Source organism: Manacus candei, unplaced genomic scaffold, assembly GCF_025592945.1.
Source record: "Manacus candei isolate 608988 ecotype Guabito, Panama unplaced genomic scaffold, ASM2559294v1 h1tg000018l, whole genome shotgun sequence".
Lineage (NCBI taxonomy): Eukaryota > Metazoa > Chordata > Aves > Passeriformes > Pipridae > Manacus > Manacus candei.
In genome coordinates this window covers 23,378,696-23,397,709 of record NW_026138066.1, presented here as the reverse complement: position 1 = coordinate 23,397,709, position 19,014 = coordinate 23,378,696, and the positions used below count along the sequence as shown (strand labels likewise).

The 19,014-nt window shown below is 44.2% G+C and overlaps 1 protein-coding gene across 2 annotated transcripts; it reads left to right on the top strand.

The window, feature by feature from the left end:
* The first annotated feature begins 238 nt into the window (after positions 1 to 238).
* Positions 239 to 15,640, top strand: USP18 (ubiquitin specific peptidase 18). 2 transcript variants are annotated; one of them, XM_051784475.1, is made up of 11 exons: positions 239 to 625; positions 3,514 to 3,682; positions 4,239 to 4,335; positions 5,603 to 5,748; positions 8,710 to 8,789; positions 9,612 to 9,758; positions 10,564 to 10,659; positions 11,660 to 11,830; positions 12,538 to 12,669; positions 13,077 to 13,126; positions 13,634 to 15,640. In XM_051784475.1, the coding sequence occupies exons 2-11, from the start codon at positions 3,514 to 3,516 to the stop codon at positions 13,719 to 13,721; spliced, it is 1,176 nt and encodes a 391-aa protein (XP_051640435.1). In that variant the 5' UTR covers positions 239 to 625; the 3' UTR covers positions 13,722 to 15,640. The 2 variants fall into 2 exon arrangements, with proteins under 2 accessions (XP_051640435.1, XP_051640434.1); XM_051784474.1 differs by having other exon boundaries at positions 489 to 625; positions 3,506 to 3,682.
* The last annotated feature ends 3,374 nt before the right edge of the window (positions 15,641 to 19,014 follow it).

Here is a 19,014-nt window from a genome sequence, read left to right as displayed (position 1 = left end):
CAGTACTGGCATCACTGTTCCAGTGCTGTGCCACTCTCAGCAGTTCCCCTCGAGCGGCCGCCGAGCTGGGGGAGGTCTCTTGTCCCTCGGCCGCCTTTCCGTGCCGGGAAGCGGCCGAGGGCGGTGCTGAGTTTCACTTTCTGTCCTCTCTCCCGGCCGAGCGGGAAATGAAAACTGCGGGACGTGACGCACCCGAGCGGAGGGACGGCCCCGCTCCGCCCCGCTGCCCTGCCGGCTCCCACTGCCCTGCCGGATCCCACTGCCCTGCCGGCTCCCGCTGCCCTGCCGGCTCCCGCTGCCCTGCCGGCTCCCGCTGCCCTGCCGGCTCCCACTGCCCTGCCGGATCCCGCTGCCCTGCCGGCTCCTGCTACCCTGCCGGCTCCCGCTGCCCTGCCGGATCCCGCTGCCCTCCCGGATCCCGCTGCCCTACCGGCTCCCGCTGCCCTCCCGGATCCCGCAGCCCTCCCGGCTCCCGCTGCCCTCCCGGCTCCTCCGGGTGAGCGGCTCCTCCGCGCCGCTCCGGTGCGGGCAGGCGAGTTTTCCGAGCCCCCGCTGCCCCCTTTGTCAACAGGTGAACGTGAGGTCCAGCCGAGGCTCGAAGCGCTGCCGGGTCCTGCGGTATTTGGTAAGAAGCCTTTTTGCTGGTCTGTGAGATAGGTTGAGGCAGAGGTGCAGTGTGCCGGGAGGGAAGGTAATAAAAAGAGGGAAATAAGGGAGAGTGGTTCGACAACAGGGTGGGAAGTCTCCTTTCAGTCGCATCCCAGAGAAGTGTGGAGGTGATGCGCTCAGGTACTTCCCCTTGAGGATGGGTCATCACATTGAGTCTCTGCTGGAGCCCTTCGAGGAGCACCTCGGGGCATCACAGATTCATAATATCATAGAATGGTTTGGGTTGGAAGGGGACCTTGAAGATACCTAGTTCCAACCCCCTTCCCATGGGCAGGGACACCTTCCACTAGACCATGTTGCTCAGAGCCCCATCCAACCTGGCCTTCCCACCTGCAGTCCACCGCCCACCCCAGCACCATCTGCACCCCAAGATGCCCATGAGGGGAAAGGAGACGACGATGGTGGGGAAGGGGTGACCAGGGGCAGAGATGGGGCTACTCCTCAGGCAGGGGGGCACTTTGAGGCACAGGGCGTGAAGGCACCACTGGGGGTTTGTTGTGAGAAGCCAGTGTCTTGGGAGGGCAGATGGACTGTGGAGCAGTCCAGGATGAGAGGGAGGATGATGGGCTTGGCTGAGGGAGAGCAAGTGAGAGGGTTAGATGATTACGGGATGCCCAGTGCTAGTGGAGTTGCTTGGTGCGGCCAAGCCACATACTTGAGGGTACTGAGTCCTACCCCTGACCTGCAAAAAAACTTGAGAAGTAACCCTGCTCCTCTGGTGAGAGAGGAGAAATTGGGGGCAGGAGGGGAGCCTACTCCTCAGTTCCTCAGCTCACTCACCAGTTTTTTTATACACTTGTGCAAGGGAAAGACAGTCAAGTGCAAATCTTCGGAATGCTTTACTGCTGACAGCCAGACAAAGTGAGGCAGTTCCATGCCAGGGTTGGGAAACTGTATTCGTGTCCCTGCTCCAGTACCCGGGTTCTTGCTAGAGGTGCCTGGGGGAGAGTGTCATTGAACTAGAAACCCAAGTCCTCCTCTCTCTGTATCCTCCTGCATCTTCATGCCCTAGTATTTTTCTACCTATTTCTCAAGTCACCCAAAGCCCTGAGTTTACTCATTAATCCTACCCTTAATCTTATCCTGACAAAAGTAATGTCTTGCTGGTTCACTTCATCCCTGCTACATCCCCAGCTATTTTTTTGCCACCTCTGCACTGCCTGTCCCTCTCCTTTCTGTCCTCTTTGACATCCCCACTGGCTGTGAGCATCCCTTACCTTTTGGCTAAGGCCAACCAGCTAAACCCAGTGGTTCTCATGGTACAGGCCCAGATGGGCTCCCACACCAGCTGGGCTTTCAGAAACCAGAATGCACTGTTAAATCAATTCCAGGGAAAGAGGCAGTGTGTGTTCAGACTCTGTTTTGCCAAGGAAGAAATCAAATAAAATTTCTCTTTTCCTCCCTAGCTGTTCTAATCACTGGATTTTGGGTATATAAAAAGCAATATTCTTGAATCTTTCTTTGTCAGAGTTGTATGTTTTTTTTTTTCAAATAAACTTCTCAGCAAATTCGACAATTTTTAGTGAATCTGAGTGTATGACAGAGTTCAAAAGTAATCTTCAAAAATACAGTTGGAAATAATTATACTTAAGCTTAAAGGTAATAATTGGGAAAAAAAATCCATTTCTAGTTTTTCTGCTTCAATTTTCAGAAGCTTTGATATTTACAATTATTAGGCACAGCTAACCTGAAAACATGCTTTTAAAACAAAGATTTTCTTTCTGTGAAAGGCGGAATCAGGATATTTTGCTTATTTCCCTTCCTTGGTAGCTTTTCTTCATTCTTTCAGCACCCGGCCTTCGGTTGATTTTATGTGCTGTTTAAAATTTTTAAAATAATAATATCTGAGCATTTGTTTTGTGGGTCCCCCCTCCTCACCTGTGAATGCTTCCCTAAGCATATCCACTTTTTTCTAATTCTGTTCTTTGTGTTGGAGGTGGGCTTATAAAAAGTTTCAATTTTGTATAGTTGCATTTGAACATTTATCATATTGTTTTGCTCGTGTATTTTTAATTGGTTTAGTAGTCAGTAGCTGAGTCACAGGAGAATGTCTCAGAGTAATGGTCTGTCAACAGTCAAGGTATTATAATGGTTCCCTTGTGCAATTGCCTGTGATCACTTGAAGGAACAGAAAAAGAAACTGATATTTCAGTTCTTAAATGTCTTTTAAAAATTGCAGTCCGAAGTGCCACAGTAGAGCTGTGAATAAGGCACTTAAAAACAGTGCAGGGAGCCCAGCACAGAAACCAAACATGCTTATCAGGTCAAAAGGCTAAAAAAAGGTGAAATCTGCCCTTTTGAATACTTGGGGTACTTCGGGTGATAAAATGTTGCTTTTACTAAACATTGGAGTTTTGCAACATCTGCCACTGGGATAATTTTAATCATCTTATTTATGAAATCTCCTTGAACAGGGATATCTGGAGTTCTCTAGTTAGATGGAGCTGTTTCTGTGGAACTGAAGGTTCATTTGTTTATATAGCCTCGAGAGGAAGAGAGGATGAGCAATTACCATTAAACTGTTACCTTGCACAGCTACAATACCCATGTTATTCAAATACACCAAATGCTGTTGCAGTAATCTTGCTTATTTTATTGATATTCCAGACCAGGCTGGATGGGGCCCTGAGCAACCTTGATCTAGTGGGTGGCATCCCTGCCTGTAGCAGGAGGGTTGGAACTAGATTAAGGTCCCTCCTAACCCAAACCATTCTGTGATTTCACCTTTTTCATAATGAAAATATCACAGACAAATCCTTCCATGCTTCCATGCTTCCATGCTTCCACTCTTTCTGATCTTGCTGTGTCTCTTTGCCATCCTTCTGTCTTTTTACAGTATTGTAGATGGGACAAAACAGTGGACATCAAGAAAGAGGCAAGAAACCAGAGCTGGCACTAAGTGAGACCATGGAGGCAGAAGCTGAAGTACAAAGTAACAAAGATGAAGCCAAAGAGCTGAAGGCCAAGGAACGGAGGCTGACATCAGTCTTTGGTGTGGCAGACTTAAAAAATGGTAATAATATTTTGTCTGTTCTTAGCTCTAATATTTTCTGTTTCTAATGGCTGCTGTTCTATATTCTGTCCTCAGGCTTCATTTTCTCCTATTCCTTACTTCTTCACTGAGGAATATGCAGATGATTCCCGTTTTGTCCTGCCAAATAACCATTTTGGGATTTGGGGGAATGGATTGCATTAGGATCTCATAGCTTTTTCCCATTTTAAGTCCTCAAATTGGCCATTGCAGCCCAAAAGGTCTAGATGGTGGCTTTATTTTCTGTTTAGGTGTTTCAGGTGGTTTCAGAGGACTGAAAATAGAGGAACTGGGAGAAATCTGAGTATCGTTATCCAGGCTTACTGGGTTTTTCCTGTCAATTACCAAACAAAACCAAAAGTTATCTACTTGAGCAACAGAAGAATAGATTGAACACTTTTTTGGGTCTGACCAAGATGCTTGGCCTATACCACTGAATGACAAGAGGAGTTTGCCACTTTCAAATAATTTTCACTTTCTTTTCCTATAGGCCTGTACCTATCTCCAGGCCTCACTTCCTCTTTTTCTATTCCTACAGGAGCTATTGGACTGTATAACCTTGGACAGAGCTGCTGTCTGAACTCTCTGCTCCAAGTGTTCCTCATGAATTTACACTTCACAGGGATACTTCGAAGGTACCACTTGTTTGAACTACCAGAGATACTTCCATTGTTGCTTTGTTGCCTCCCCCTCTTTTTTATATGGGATGTACATTTGAAGGATTAGATCATTGAGGTGCTATCAAAGGTGCTTTCAGCTCCCTCAGCAAGGTCTCTGCCTTGTTGTGTCTGTCATACATAGTCTAGGGCCTGCAAAAGTAGAAGTTGCAGTATTCTGACTTGTTACTCATCTCTGATTTGTGTGCCCTTTGCATACCAGTAAGCTGCATCCTAAACTGAGTCTTTATGACTTGTATCTCTCTTTTCCAAAAGAGGATATGATTTTATTCCAGGTTTACTCATAGGCCATTTTAAAAAAAGGATGTGTTGTGCCTAACCATATCCACTATTAATTTTGTAACCTTAAGCATGTAAACACAAACATTTGGTAATTCCCAGCCTCTGGCCCCTGATTGCCCTGGTTAGCACCTCATAGAGAAGACTAATAATGTTGTTGCAGATCAAGAATACATAGCTTTACTTTGTCTTGCTTGACTGTTCTCCCTGGTTGTTTGTGAGGAGGATTTGGGCTTCTGCCTCCCTACCAACTACAATAATAACTGGTTTGATTTATTTTCAATTTACTCAGTTCACTGCAGCTTTAAACATCTAAGTGGATCATTCCTATTTAGTTCTTTCTCTACATTTCTTGGATGCTCACTACTGTGCAGAGGAGAAAGAAGATGTTACAGACATGCAGAGATGAGAAGTGTCATGAATGGGCAAAGCTAAGTAATGTAGACAGTAGGTTACCACGGTTATTTGAAGAAAGACTTAGAAAAACCTGTGGACTGCAATAAATTTAGGGAGGATAAAGAGCTTTTCAGTTGGCATATATTTGAAATACAAGCATTTTGATTTATGTGCCCATGAAATTTTGAGGGTATGTTGAGCATGAGGACATGAATCAGTGGGAGGGAAGAACAGCTCTGAAACTAGCTGTAACTAATGTTATTTCTAGAGCCCAGAAAGCACTTGAGGTCCTGCTTGGCTTGTCCCTTACTCAGAAACAGGCCAGCTTAACATTGTGGCCTTTCACTTTAGAACTGTCAGCCTGTGCTGTGGGGTGAGCTAGTGCAGGTGACTGCTTCCCCTTTTTCCTTCTTTTGCTGAAAATATACCCATTCTGGTTCCTCTTGAGTTGCTAGCTGGGCTACTTACCTTCTGCTCCTTCAGGTGTGATGTCTGATATTTCTCCACTGTACCCCTTGATGACCATCCGTGTTGCTTCTTCCCTCTGTAGGATCACAGTGCCACCGTGTGCCGCGCAGAGGAGCAGCAACGTCCCGTACCAAATGCTCCTGCTGCTGGAGGAGATGCAGCGTGGCAAGCGCAAAGCTGTGCGCCCCACAGAACTCGCTTGCTGCCTCTCAGCGCACAGAGTGGAATGTAAGCAGCGCTGCCTCATGCCCACCTCTACCTGCAAACCGGGGTGTTGATTACCCAGCACTAACAAGCAGTGCAGACTCCAGCATCTGCATTCAGAAATGTCAGGAGTTAGGTACATGGTGATGTAGTGCTCTTTATAGCTGCTCCCCACCTGTGAGTGTGATGCTGTGTATTGCTCATGAAGAGGGGGAAAAAAAAAACCCTGTTGTACATCCTTGCTGATGTCCAAAAGGAGAGCAGTCTATCAGACTGCTGGAAGACTCAGCTACAGACACTGACCAAGGGGAAAGGGCTGTGCAGGGCTGAGAAGACAGCTTAGAGCTTGATTTGTCTTGCTGTACTGGCATCATAATAGTGAAATAGCTGCTGTTACTTGTTAGAAGAAAGTGATTGTGTGGAAAAGATAAGTTCACACAGATCCCCAAGGATAGAAACTATATACTTCCTGTTCCTTTTTATAAGGGCAGAGAGAAAAATTTGCTGTCTTAATCTCTCAACTGGTCAAAGTCCCAAAGGAGAGAGAGACTGTTGAATGCACGTGTGACTGGTGACAGTAGGATGCTGGGAGTCTGTCTATGTGTACAAATACACAGGGTGTATCTGACCGTCCTGATCTTTATTGTAGAATCATAGAATCATAGAATAGCTGGGTTGGAAGGGACCTCTGAGATCATCAAGTCCAACCCTTGATCCAACACCACCAGACCATGGCACTAAGTGCCACATCCAGTCTCATCTTAAAAACCTCCAGGGACAGAGAATCCACCACTTCCCTGGGCAGCCCATTCCAATGCCTGATTTCCCTTTCTGTAAAGAATTTCTTTCTAATATCCAACCTAAACCTCCCCTGGCACAGCTTAAGATCATGCCCTCTTGTCTTGCTGATGGTTGCCTGGGAGAAGAGACCAACCCCCACCTGGCTACAACCTCCTGTCAGGTAGTTGTAGAGAGTGATGAGGTCTTCCCTGAGCCTCCTCTTCTCCAGGCTGAACAGCCCCAGCTCCCTCAGCCTCTCCTCATAGGACTTGTGCTCCAGTCTCTTCACCAGCCTCGTTGCCCTCCTCTGCCCACCTGCTCCAGCCCCTCCATGTCCTTCCTGAACTGAGGGGTCCAGAACTGGACACAGCACTCAAGGTGTGGCCTCACCAGTGCTGAGTACAGGGGAAGAATCACTTCCCTGGTCCTGCTGCCACACTGTTCCTGATCCAGGCCAGGATCCATTGGCCTTCTTGGCCACCTGGGCACACTGCTGGCTCATGTTCAGCTCCCTGTCAATCCAAACTCCCAGGTCCCTCTCTGCCTGGCTGCTCTCCAGCCACTCTGTCCCCAGCCTGTAGCGCTGCAGGGGGTTGTTGTGGCCAAAGTGCAGGACCCGGCACTTGGCCTTGTTACACCTCATCCCCTTGGAATCAGCCCAACTCTCCTGCCCAAACAGGACAGCACTGAAAGAGGAGGTGGTAGCCAGCCATCTTTGTTAAGGAGGAATGCAAGATAAACTCAATATTTCTGTTTGCATCATTTCCCCCCTTACTCTGAATAGCTTTGCAGTCTGCCTTCTCTCTTCCTGTCAAAGAGAGATGCCCAAAGGGAATTTGTAAAGCTTGACTATTTCCCACCTTGTCCTTCTTCTTTAAAATTCAGGTGTGGTTCCTAAACTCCAGCATCTCAGAAAGTGGTTCTTTTCCTGGATCATGAATGTGCTATTAGACATGAGGAAAGGCATATGTTCTGAGCTTTGTTTAATCAGAGATGTCTGTAATCATACTAGAATGCAGCTGAAGTCAGTACCTGCAGACTTGCATTGCTGGGAAGTTGAAAGCACTTCCATATCAGGTTGTTGGATTATTCTACAAAATTTGTTCCACCTATGATCAAGCAAAAAGGTAGTCCAGAAATACTATGATTTTGCTGTACTGCATGTAATTTTTGCCCATTTCCTAAATCTTGAGTTCCTCACTGGCTGATAAAATCAGTTCTTCACATTCAAGGATGTAGATTCTTTTCTTTCCCCCTAAGTTTAATCTTGAAGCAATTCCCTGCTGAGCCATTCTAAGCAAGCTGTGCATTGAGCTGTATCCCACCACTTTAGGTTTCCTAATATGCCAATTTAGCTAGAGTGGAAAGACAAAGCATAATGTCACTTCATCATACTTGGCTTCCTGTGCTGAAGCCATGTGCTGGATAGGGATCAAGGGGTTTATACTATTTGGTGTGTGAGACATAATTTTATCTCAGCACTCAGGAGAATTATAACCTTCACTAGGGGATGGGGGAAAAAAAGGTCTGTGGTGTAATAAAGGTGAAAAAGAGAACAGAATCTTCTCTTTATTGTTTCTAAGCAGGATTCAAAAGGGACTTTTTGCAAGGACATGTAGTGATAGGACAAGAGGTGATTGCTTTAAACTGAAAGAAGTTGGGTTTAGATTTGATATTAGGAAGAGCCTCTTTACTCTGAGGGTAGTGAGACACTGGAACAGTTTGCCCAGAGAAGTTGTGGATACTCCATACCTGGAAGTGTTCAAGGCCAGGTTGGAAAATGCTCTGAGCAACCTGTTCTAGTGGAAGATGTCCTTGTCCATGGCAGGGGGGGTTGGAAAGAGATGTCCTTTAAGTCTCTTCCAACCCAAACCATTCTATGATGCTATGAAATACAGCTCTCAAGTCAGTGAGGCATCTGAGCCATTTTCTGGTAGGTATTTGGTGTACTCTTGGCCCTGCACCTGGTGTCAAGTACACAACTTTAGCACTGGGTGGTGCAAGCCCTCTTATCTTTTCCCACTGCCTGTTTAGGTCACACAGAGAGATTGCAGCTCTTGTCCAGTCTTGTCCCTGGCAGGGAGTGGCAAGGGACAAGAAACTGGATTTAATGGGGGACAGTAACTCTCCCTTTGCCATCTGTGGGAAGTTTGTGCTTGGTGCTGTTCACAGTACTTATTGGGGTTGTGTTTTCTGTTTGTCCAGTGTTTGTGCAGCATGATGCTGCTCAGCTGTTTCTGCGTCTCTGGAACTTGATAAAGAAGCAGATGAAAAAGCTAGAGCTGGTAAGGATGGTAACTGAAATGAACACCAGGTTTTTTGGCCCTTATCATGTGTTGTTTCCTCTGCTCCTTGGAGAAGGATCCCGTTCACTGACAATTGTCTTAAGTTAAATTCTTAAAATTATCCATCCCCTGTTTGGGTCTTTCCTCACATCTTTCAAATGGAAGAAGAAGTCTTGATCTCATAACCTACAACATTTTGAATTACAGTTAATTTTTGTTCTTTCTACTCTTAGGGCATGCCAGACTCTCCATTCTAACGGGAGAGTTGATTAATAAGTAAAAAATTGATCTTTTTGCAACACCAAATTTAGTTTTCTTTCATTTTTTTCCCCCCAAATTTCTATAAGCATTTATTGGCATGCCTTGACACAGCTTTCCCATTTTTTGAAGTCAACCATGTGCATTTCTTTTGAATTAGTCACTGTTAGTATGTTATATATATGACAGTTTCTTCTAGCAGACTGGGAAGAGAAAAGTGATTCTTCCTTGATTCAGTCATAGTTTTATTCATACAGAAGACAAGCTTCTTTTGCAGTTTCAAACAAAACAGTACAATTCTGCATCAAAGCAGACATTTAAGTGTTCTGATCTTGTTATAGGCTGTGTCTTTCCTCTCTGACAGGGGATGAGGGGAAGGAATTGTCCTCCTTTAAATTGTGGGAAGTGGCCTGTCCACATAAGTCAGTGTTAGATCTTGGTTTGAACATTAAAGCAGTAACCTGGCTTGAAATAACATGCGCACGTGGATTTTTCCACCCACAAGAAAGTACATCATCTGTCATCTTCATAAACCTTGTTTTGGCCTTTTTTTTGTCCCTCCAGGTTGAAGAGCTGAGTGATTTGTACACTATCTGCATACAGGAGCATCTGGCCTGTCAGAATTGCTCTTTTGAAATAAAGAACAACAGCTGCATGTTAACTCTCCCACTGCCAGTGTTGGATTCCAATTCTCACAGGCTGAAGACTCTGGTAAGTTCAGTGGCAACACTGTTCCCCCTGTCACGGTGGGAGCCATCTCCTTGCAGCACTGGTGTCTCCTGTGTTGCACCTAGAATCTCTCCAAGATTTCTGTGGAGTGTTTGGGACCACCAGGGGGTGGTCTTTCCTCCTTCACATTTCTTATTTGTTTGGAAGAGTTTTAGAGGTCTCAAAAAATTTGTTTGATTTAGGGGCTGGAAAATAAAGTCCTTGAATCACCTTTCTAAAAATAGTGTTGGCTAAATACTCTGTAACAGACTCAAAGACTCAAACTATGCAGTGATGTGTACCTGTGAGACCTTAGATACCACAGTGAGGTACCCTAGATGACTTGGAATCCCTGGCCAGACACACTGTGTTTGCCCAGTGCAGTGGTCTTTCACTGTTGAATCAGTGCTGCAGATAGAGCAGTGCTGGTGACTGTGTCGGTGCTGCCACAAATATAGTGGATTTTTGAGGTGCCAGTTCACCATTGGACCGCCTGATTCCTTTATACTTTTTCATCATTACTCTTTGAAAACCTCTAAAGCTTTGAAGTAGGTATAAAAGACACGTGTGCATCAACATCTTCTTTGCGAAAAATGTGGTACCCCATTTTTTTTCCCAACTAGTGCAATCACAAGAGCAGCTAGGAAAAATGGGGTACCTTTTTTTAGGCTGCTGGGCAGTCTTTTGTCCTTTGAATAAAATATGCCTTCTGTAGTTTTGTTACTTGTTTGTACTCTGTGAAATAAAGTAGAAATAGAAACCCAGCTTGAAGGAATTCAGTTGAAAGAAATCTCCTCTGTCTTCATAGGAGGACTGTTTACAGTACTTTTTCCATCCAGAAGAGCTGACTGGTCAAAACATGTGTTTCTGTCAACAATGTGGAATGAAAACACCTTTTTTGAAGGTAATCAGAGAATTATTTTCCCATAAGTCTCTCACACAGAGAAATTCCTTTAGGACTGGGAAGGGTGGGGAAAGGACTCAACCATATCAGTTTAAGAGGAGATCAACAACTCAGATTTGTCAGCACAGAAGTATCAGCAAGGTATAAACCACATGCATCTTTCCTCCTGTTAGGAAGTTCCCTGCTGTAGTTGTAGCTCTTGCTACAAAGGATTTCATGAGTTTTACTCTAAGTCACTGAGAAGAGGAGCTTCTGTTGGTTTATTCTGTGTGTGCACTGTGGGCCTTTACACTGCTGCGTAGCTGCAGAGGTGGACAAAAATATGTTACTTGAACTGTGCATACACCTAAAAGTAGGATACTGTAGGATGATTTCCTTTCTTCCCTGCTCTGCACTGGGCTCCCTATTTTTCACAGTATCAGTCTGTGCCAGATGATGAATTCGCTGTTTCATGAAGAGGTAAGTGCATTAAAGAGAGCAGCATGAGGGAGAATGCCTTAGCACAAGGCTTGGAGGGAACTTCCCACAACATTTTCACTGTTGGGCTGCCTCTGGGGCCACAATGAATCCATGTGTCTTAGTGACAGCCGTGGCAGCAACAGGCAGTGCTGGAAGAAATGAGCTGTCAGCTTGACATCCTTCACGGAGCTCCAGTGGTCACATGTCACAAAAAAGTTGGCTTGCCTCTCCTCACCCTACCTAGTGCTACCAATCTAGGGTTAGGAAAGCAGATGAGAAATGAAGCAACCCTTGACACACCCGAGGCTGAGTGCTGATCACACTGAAGCTGAGAAACTTGGTTATCACAGCTCCATTATGTGTCTTGTGTGCAAATGGGCTACAAAGGTTTGGCATCTCCTGTGTGGTGCAATTGGCAGCCATTCACTTATAGCACTGACTGTTCTCCATGCTATATGCACTGGGTGGCAATGACTGTTTCCAGCCTACCTCCCCAGGGTTTATTCCTTAGTTTTCAAACACATTATTTATTGTTTTACAGAGAATGAAGCTTGTCTATCTGCCACAGACTCTGACCATACACCTGAAGCGCTTCTGCTTCGAAAAATCATCCTACACGCACAAGCTCAGTCACTATCTCCCATTCCCACGGGACCTTGATTTCAGTGGAGTCTTGACAGAAAATCAGTGCCAAGCAGATGACAAGGAAAAGGTGAGATACTCCTAAGGCTGTCTAAAAAAGAGAAGATTTTCTTCTTCTCTCTGCTCAAGTCTCATAAAATTTTAAGAGATCACACCAGTACTTGCCTGATTTTAAAGTGCCTGTCTTAAAACTCTATGTCTCAGACATCTTTCACCTGGGTCTGGTTTTAACTGGTTCAGTCATTTTTCAGCATTCTGTGCTCAATCACCAAAGGCACAATAACTGGAGCTTCCTACCATAAGGACAAAAAACAGGCTTTACATATCTCACCAGTCCAAGGCAGGGGAACTCCATTCCTGGTATTTCCCATGCAGTGTTGTTGGCCAAAGAGTTGAGCTTAGCAAGGAAACAAGAGCTTTGCCAAGCAGCTGAGAGTGTTCTGCCCCACCATGGATCTGTCCCCCTTACTGTGAAATAAAAAGGGGAAATGTGGCAATAGCAAAAGTCATCAGTGTGGTGTTGTCTGTAGTGTAACTCCTTTGCTATTCTTCTACCTTTTTCACATTCCTGTGATCTCCAGGGAGGCTGCCAGCCCGTAGCTGGCAGGCTAAACTATGAGGGTAAGAGCAAAAAAGGCAGGATCCTCAAGGCTAATCTGCTCTTCTTCCTTTCTCCTTGCAAAATCCACATCCTTGCTGTCCTGGATGCTGCTTCTCTTCAGTAAATGGCAAATGAGAATTACTGCACTAAAAGTTACTCTTTGTGTCTCTTTGCAGGCTACCTGGCAGTATGGCCTTTTTGCTGTCGTTGCTCATTCAGGATCAGCTAGTTGTGGACATTACTGTGCCTACATTCAAAGCCTCACAGAGTGTAAATGGTATTGCTTTAATGATTCTCAGGTTTGCCAGGTGAGGAGATCAATCCACGTTTCTTTTTGTGCTTTCCCGACCTCTCCTCCAGATCTTGCTCAGTCTGACTGACTGCTAATTAAAGAGAACCAGGAAAAGAAACTGAAGCTGCAGAGCTTTGTGCACCTCTGCTGCAGGCTCTTGCTTCTGCACCAAACAAGGCCTCAGTTTCTGCTTTGTGACTTGCAAAAGCAGCCATCTGATGTATACCCCTACTTTATGTACTCTTCTGTGTTAGAAGAGGAACTGTTTTCCCTCGTAAAGCAATAAACCAATTTATTAAAAGGTGCTTAGTTCCTGGAAGGGCCACTTACACCACTCTTATGAGAACTGGTGTGCTGGTATCACAACGTGTCCATCTCCTAAGAGTTTTTACCAGCCTCCTCTTGTGTGTTTTTCTTCTCTAGGTGTCATGGGATGATGTTAAATGCACCTATGGACATTCCAACCTCCACTGGTATGCAAACATATCTCTGTTTTTACCTAATGCTGCTCTGGACTTTGGAATGAGGGTAGCAAAGAGAGGGAAGATAAATGGTTTGAATTGCATATTGCCTGGGATGTAGTGGGGATGGAGGAGAGCAGAAGAGGCATCCTTGTATTCTGGTTGCTCTGATGGGACTGCATATGACCATACTGGGAGCCTCCAGGGTTACTGAGTAGTCACAAATGGGGCTGGCTGCAGTTGGATACGTCAGTCAGGATTTTTCCATGCTTTTTGTTTTGATGCATCGTAAGAAAATAGCTTATGAGAGGGGGATAATTATAAGAGGGAGATAATCCCTCCTATAAGCTAAAGTGCTGACAGGGAGTCAGCTTTATATGCTCTCTCAGGAACACTGGAAAGGGTCAGCTTAGTTGATCCAAACCACAAAAAGCTGGGCAGGAGCAAACCTGGGAGGTTACTTGCAACCTAGATCTTCAAACATATACGTCGCATTTTGCTTTTTCTTTGCCTCTACAGGGGAGAAACGGCCTATCTCTTGATTTACATGAAAAAACATCCTCAGCAGCCCTATCCAGGGCTATCAGAGTGTCTGGGAAAGCTGTGAGTTGTCCATGGAGCTCAGCACCTCTGTGCAAGAGTGGACATGCACAAATGTTCCATCAGAAAGACATTTTGCACTCAGCAACCTCTATGTTCACATTTATTTATGAAAAACACTCAGCTAGAAGAAGGATCTAAGAACTGTTGCAACTAAAACTTTTTCTTTCATGTATTTTTTATATTTATGTGATTCTACATATTCATTTCGTCTTTAAAAGATAGTGAGTTAGTCCTTGTCTCTGCTGACTTAGCAGTTTCCTTAATGCTGATGCCTAAATTCCCATACAGGGGAAGTGTTTGGCCTCAAAACCTGTGTGATATTCCAGAGAGGTGTGTGGTATGACTGGGGAGCACTGATAGCCATACCTGACCAGTAAGACCTTGAGACTTTGCCCTTTTAGCACCATGTGAGATGCTGGCAAGCTGGGCAGGAGACCACAGAAGTCACCAGAAACATCTGCAGGAAGGATCAAAACCTTTATGCCACATGCCAGTGGCTCTTACTCCTTAAAACCTCCCTGAAAATGAGTCACTACAGGGGCTGAGATGTATTTGAAAGTTGGCATCAGCACAATGAGGTGTTTTAAATCAGGAGCTTATGCAGCAGTTCTGATTTACAAGATGAATTCATATATATTTATGCAGGTGATTATTGTTTTAACACACTTATCAGGTGTTTATATGCATTTTCTTTCCTGTAGAGAGGGAAATATTCAGAGTAACAGAGATTCTGGAGCTAATTAGTGATTTTGCACGATGCAGGGCAATACATTGTGACAGGGGAAGTAAGATGCCTTGCTGTGCTTGAACTTTTGGGATTTTCCTTAAGTATTCTTCACCTGGTTGCCAGCTGGAATTGTCTTGCCCTCTTCTTTCCCTTTCTGCCCTTGAGGTGGGAATGTCCCTCAAGCAGAAAATGTTCTAGAGAGAACAACTGTATAAAGAAAGTGGGTAATTTTTAAATCTCCTGTTGAGTCCCGTTACTCTGTGCTGTTGGTTCCACCTGTACTCCCGTGGCAAGACCACACAGAGGGAAAATGTAAAGAGAGCTAGAAAGGAAGGTTGGTCACATGTGACAGCGTGAAGAAGAGTGTTCTGAAGGCCCATCACAAGGCTCCATTGTGAGGAAAGTCAAAAACTTTGATTGTGATGCTTTTAACGCCCTGGTGGCATTAAGCCTTGTTGTACCACATCCTGTGAAGGGATCGAGGATTCCAGCAGTTTGACTGTATCTTTACAAGGGTGCTATTTTTGCGGGACTGAGCACATTTTAAAATTACTAATGTAGATTTAATAGCAGCTGTGTGTAACTTAATTATATTTTGATAGTGATGATGAAGTTCACAAATCATGTCTGTTTTCATGTTGGTATGTTGAAGGTAAATTGAGAAATTATGGGGCATAGCTATGAAATTACACTTTCATAGTGTAGCAGGTATTTATTTTGCTGTATAGCAAGGTCCGTTATTCTGCTCAGCTCTCCTTTATTTATACTGCTCCTTCTTTGTTAAAATATCCCAGTGTGTTGTTTGTCACCAGGATGAGGAATTTTCACTCTATTCACATACAAGAATGTGTTTCAATCTTTCTAAAGCACCTTGCAATGGATGAGTAAGAAAACCAAGTTCCTGTTTGCTTTGTCCTGCACTTTGCCGAAGCGAAGGAGCAGAAAAACAATGCACTTCCAGAAACTGGGAAATTAATGGGTTAAGAGACTGACAAGACATTTCTAGTTAGATATAACTTGAAATTTGAAAACTTATGCTTATGAAAAATGCCTTAAATGTGTCATAACCTTCCAGGGATGTTACCCATCAAGGAAGCAATTGCTGAGATACATTAAGAATCTTTCCAGTCAGTGAAAAAATATTACTCTCAATGAAAAGTAGTAAGTGTTTTTTGAATAAAATACTACGTGATAAGTTCCCTAGAAAACGGGTCTTGTGGTTTATTCTTGGTCTGTTGTTCCTAAACACCATAAATGCAGGTGGGAGGCCACATGCACAGAGGTGAATGCTCAGATTGAGTATTTGGGGTAGAGCTGCTGCTAATATTTAGCTCCAAGAACCAAGGAAAAGCAGCTAAACCTGGCCACTTCACCCTTGTGCTGGAGACACAATGGGTTTGTTTTTAGATTTGCTGTCATGTTTTCAGGTTTGCTGTCAAGCTTATATTGCTTCCAAATGCAGATGGGCCATGGGAGGAGCGGGAGGGTGTGCAAACTGCATGGCAGTTTAAAAACTCAGTTTCAAAAACTCTGCCTGACCTGAGCTGCTTTTGCAAAAAGTCACCTTGGCTGCCTCTGTGTCCACAGCAAAGCTCAGCTGCACACTGGATAAACTGCCCTAGGAGTTTACTCACATCTAAGGAAACCCCCTTTCAGCAAAGTGCCTGGGATTCAGTACTGTACAGGCATAACATGGAGACCAGTGCTAATGTAGAGTCCTTGCCTTGGGGTGGCTACAGGAAACAGCTCCTGCATTTCTGCCAGAAAAAAATCTCCACCACAGAGCCACCACAAAGGAGTCAAGATTATTATTAGTAGTAGTGGTAGTAGTAGTATTACCAGTATTATTAGCCCTGTGTTTGAGTCACTGTGCAAATGAAGCCCAGCACGGATAGCAAGGGCTTTGAAAAAACAGATAAAGCCAATAGTATCTGTGTGGAGAGATTATTGTATAGGTCTTGGTAACTCCTTATTTCCACTTTTTGTTTGGTTTAGGATTACCATGGCTTAAGGGAAGGAGCAGTAGCAAATTACACATTCTCTGCTTCACCTCTGACAGACACTTCCTCAGATTGAGATATTCCTCACCTTCAAGAAACACAGAGAAAACCAGAAAAAATGTAAATCTGTATAACAGTTATACATCTCACACTTCTAATTTCTAAAATGTCAATATCTTGTAAATACCAAAAATTATACGTGAAAGTAAAAGTAAAAAAATAATTTTTGATACTTTACTTCCAGTATCATTTTAGTTTACAAGGGTCATTTATCAACTAGTTTTCATTGGTATTTACACAAAAAAGCTGCACATGAGATCTACATTTATAAAATACCTCCAAAAAAATTTCTGATCTATATGAAGTAAAAACACTGGAAGAGAAATGCTTCTGAGCTAAATCTACTTGATTTAAAGAAAAAAAAGTTGTAAGTGCAGCGAAAAACTGAATGAGGACTTACAATGTGAATGAAGACCTTCACGAAGGCTTAAGAAGTGCTTTGTGCTACTGACTGTTTTCTTAAATAGACTCATGACTGAAAATTTGGCAGCCCATGGGATGCAGTTTGATTATGTATGAAAATGCTTTGCTGTGTGAGGGACTGCCAGAGCAGGGAATGGGATAATGCTCTCCATGTGTGCCTTTGTGATGGGGCAGAGCTGAGGTCGAGAAAGTCCCTCCCATTAGGGCGGTGGCTACACACCACTAAAGGACACAGGCACAACAGCTGGAAGGGCAGCCTGTTGTTAATCTACATCACTTTCTGCACTGAGCTGAAGGGAATTTCTTCCTGTCCTTGGTTGCAGACCACCTGTACAGGTATGTTGGCAGCCTCTGTGACTAGGACACCAAATGGATGATTCATAGAGTCATCATGCCTCTCCTCTACGTAATCCATTTTTCTCACAGATAAGGAGAAAACCCACCTAAGTGAATGAAATCTCCACGTAGCAGCCCTGAGCAGTACAGCTGCTGGTTAAACCTTGCTTTCCTTGCAGAATTTAGGCAGACAGGCCTGACTTTTTTGACCTCAGAAATAAAATTAAAAGGGTTCTCCTTTGGCTTGTCCTAAAGCTGCAGTGATCTGCCCACCTCAGTCCAAATCCTTGGCCAGCTCTGGCTCCAACTGCCAAGCTGTAGGATGGGGAAATGAGGAGGTCTGAGGTATAGGGAGGCCAGGCTACTGGTTGAGGCAGACACAAGCAATGACTTGAGGAAACAAGTGAAAAACTGCTCAACATGCAAAGGTACAAAACCCTAAAGGAAATTTGGTGCTGGAGGACAAGAATTTGGTACCTCTAGGGATCTGTTGTAGGGAGCAGCAGGGTGGACCCTTGTCCACCTGACTGATGCCCACTGGGGCTCTTTGGGGCTCTGCCATGGGGGTGCTGAATGTGCTCATGCCCAGCCTCGTGGCCTCTTAGGTTTTGTTGATTTTTATCTGTGTTAGCTTCAAACCAACAGGTTTCTGCTTTCAGGTTGAGCATATTCTGCATGCAGGGTCTGCACACAGTAAAAAGTGCCTGAACTAAGTGACCTGCCGTGGGTCACTAGGCATTTGGGGTGCTGCTGATTGAGACATGTTTTTACCCTGGGGCTGGTTTTGTCTGTGAACAGGCAAAGATAGGACAGGGAAGAAAAGGTCCATTAATGGCTGGATAGACAATATCATATCACCCTTATCTTTAAAATTAACTCCTGCAAAATTCTGGGCAGGGCTCTGAAACCAGGTACATCTGAAACCAGCTCCTTCTGCAGGACCCAGAAGCATCCAAGCTGGGGTCAAACCCACTCTGTGTAAAGAGTTTGGATTTCCCGGAATACGCTGCTGTTCCTACTAAGCCTTATAAAACTGGGTTTTTCAGTTTAGGCAGAAGAGGTTTTATAGTTGTGAACTGTAAAAAAACCTAATGTAGGACAGCATGCATTCACAAAGGGCCATAAAGTAACTGTAACATGGTGTCAAGTGACGAGACACCCTAAGCTGTTTGGCTTCCAAAAAGCTGGTAAATACAGAAAATGCCCCAGTGGCTGCTCCAGGATACACAAGTGTAACACAGTGTGCCACATTAATGACCATTAGTCTTGCAGATTTTGTAATTTTGGTTTTGAAGAGTCCCACAGAACTTACACGATGGCTATTCAAAAGGCAAAGCTTTATTTCTTTCTTACTCCTCTCTCAAGTAGGGAGAACCCCTGCTTATAAGAAATGTGTTGTCCCTGTGGTTCTTGACAAATCTCACTGTGGAAATGTCAAAATGCTTCTGAAGGTTTGTCCTTAATAGTCTAATGGGCATATAATCCCCTGTCTACTTGATTATTTAAATATACCAAGAAAATTGGATCAAAATATTTTAAATGTGTTGTACAATCAGGTGGTTTGACCTTTGACAATATATTATATCATTAGCATATCTTAGGAATGTTAGCATTAATCCTGAGAAACACAGGGAGATTATAAATTAGTGGAAAATCAGATGGGACATTCATTTTCAGTTACTATTCCACCTAAAATATTGTGTAATATGGCAAATCATTCTTAGATAAGCCATCATTCAATCATGGAAGCT

Excerpts from the sequence above, each read along its gene's own strand:
- USP18 (XM_051784475.1), top strand. The coding sequence starts at position 3,514 with ATGGGACAAAACAGTGGACATCAAGAAAGAGGCAAGAAACCAGAGCTG. Across the intron at positions 8,790-9,611 it reads AGATGAAAAAGCTAGAGCTG|GTTGAAGAGCTGAGTGATTT; the intron begins GTAAGGATGGTA and ends TTGTCCCTCCAG. Across the intron at positions 12,670-13,076 it reads ATGATTCTCAGGTTTGCCAG|GTGTCATGGGATGATGTTAA; the intron begins GTGAGGAGATCA and ends TTTCTTCTCTAG.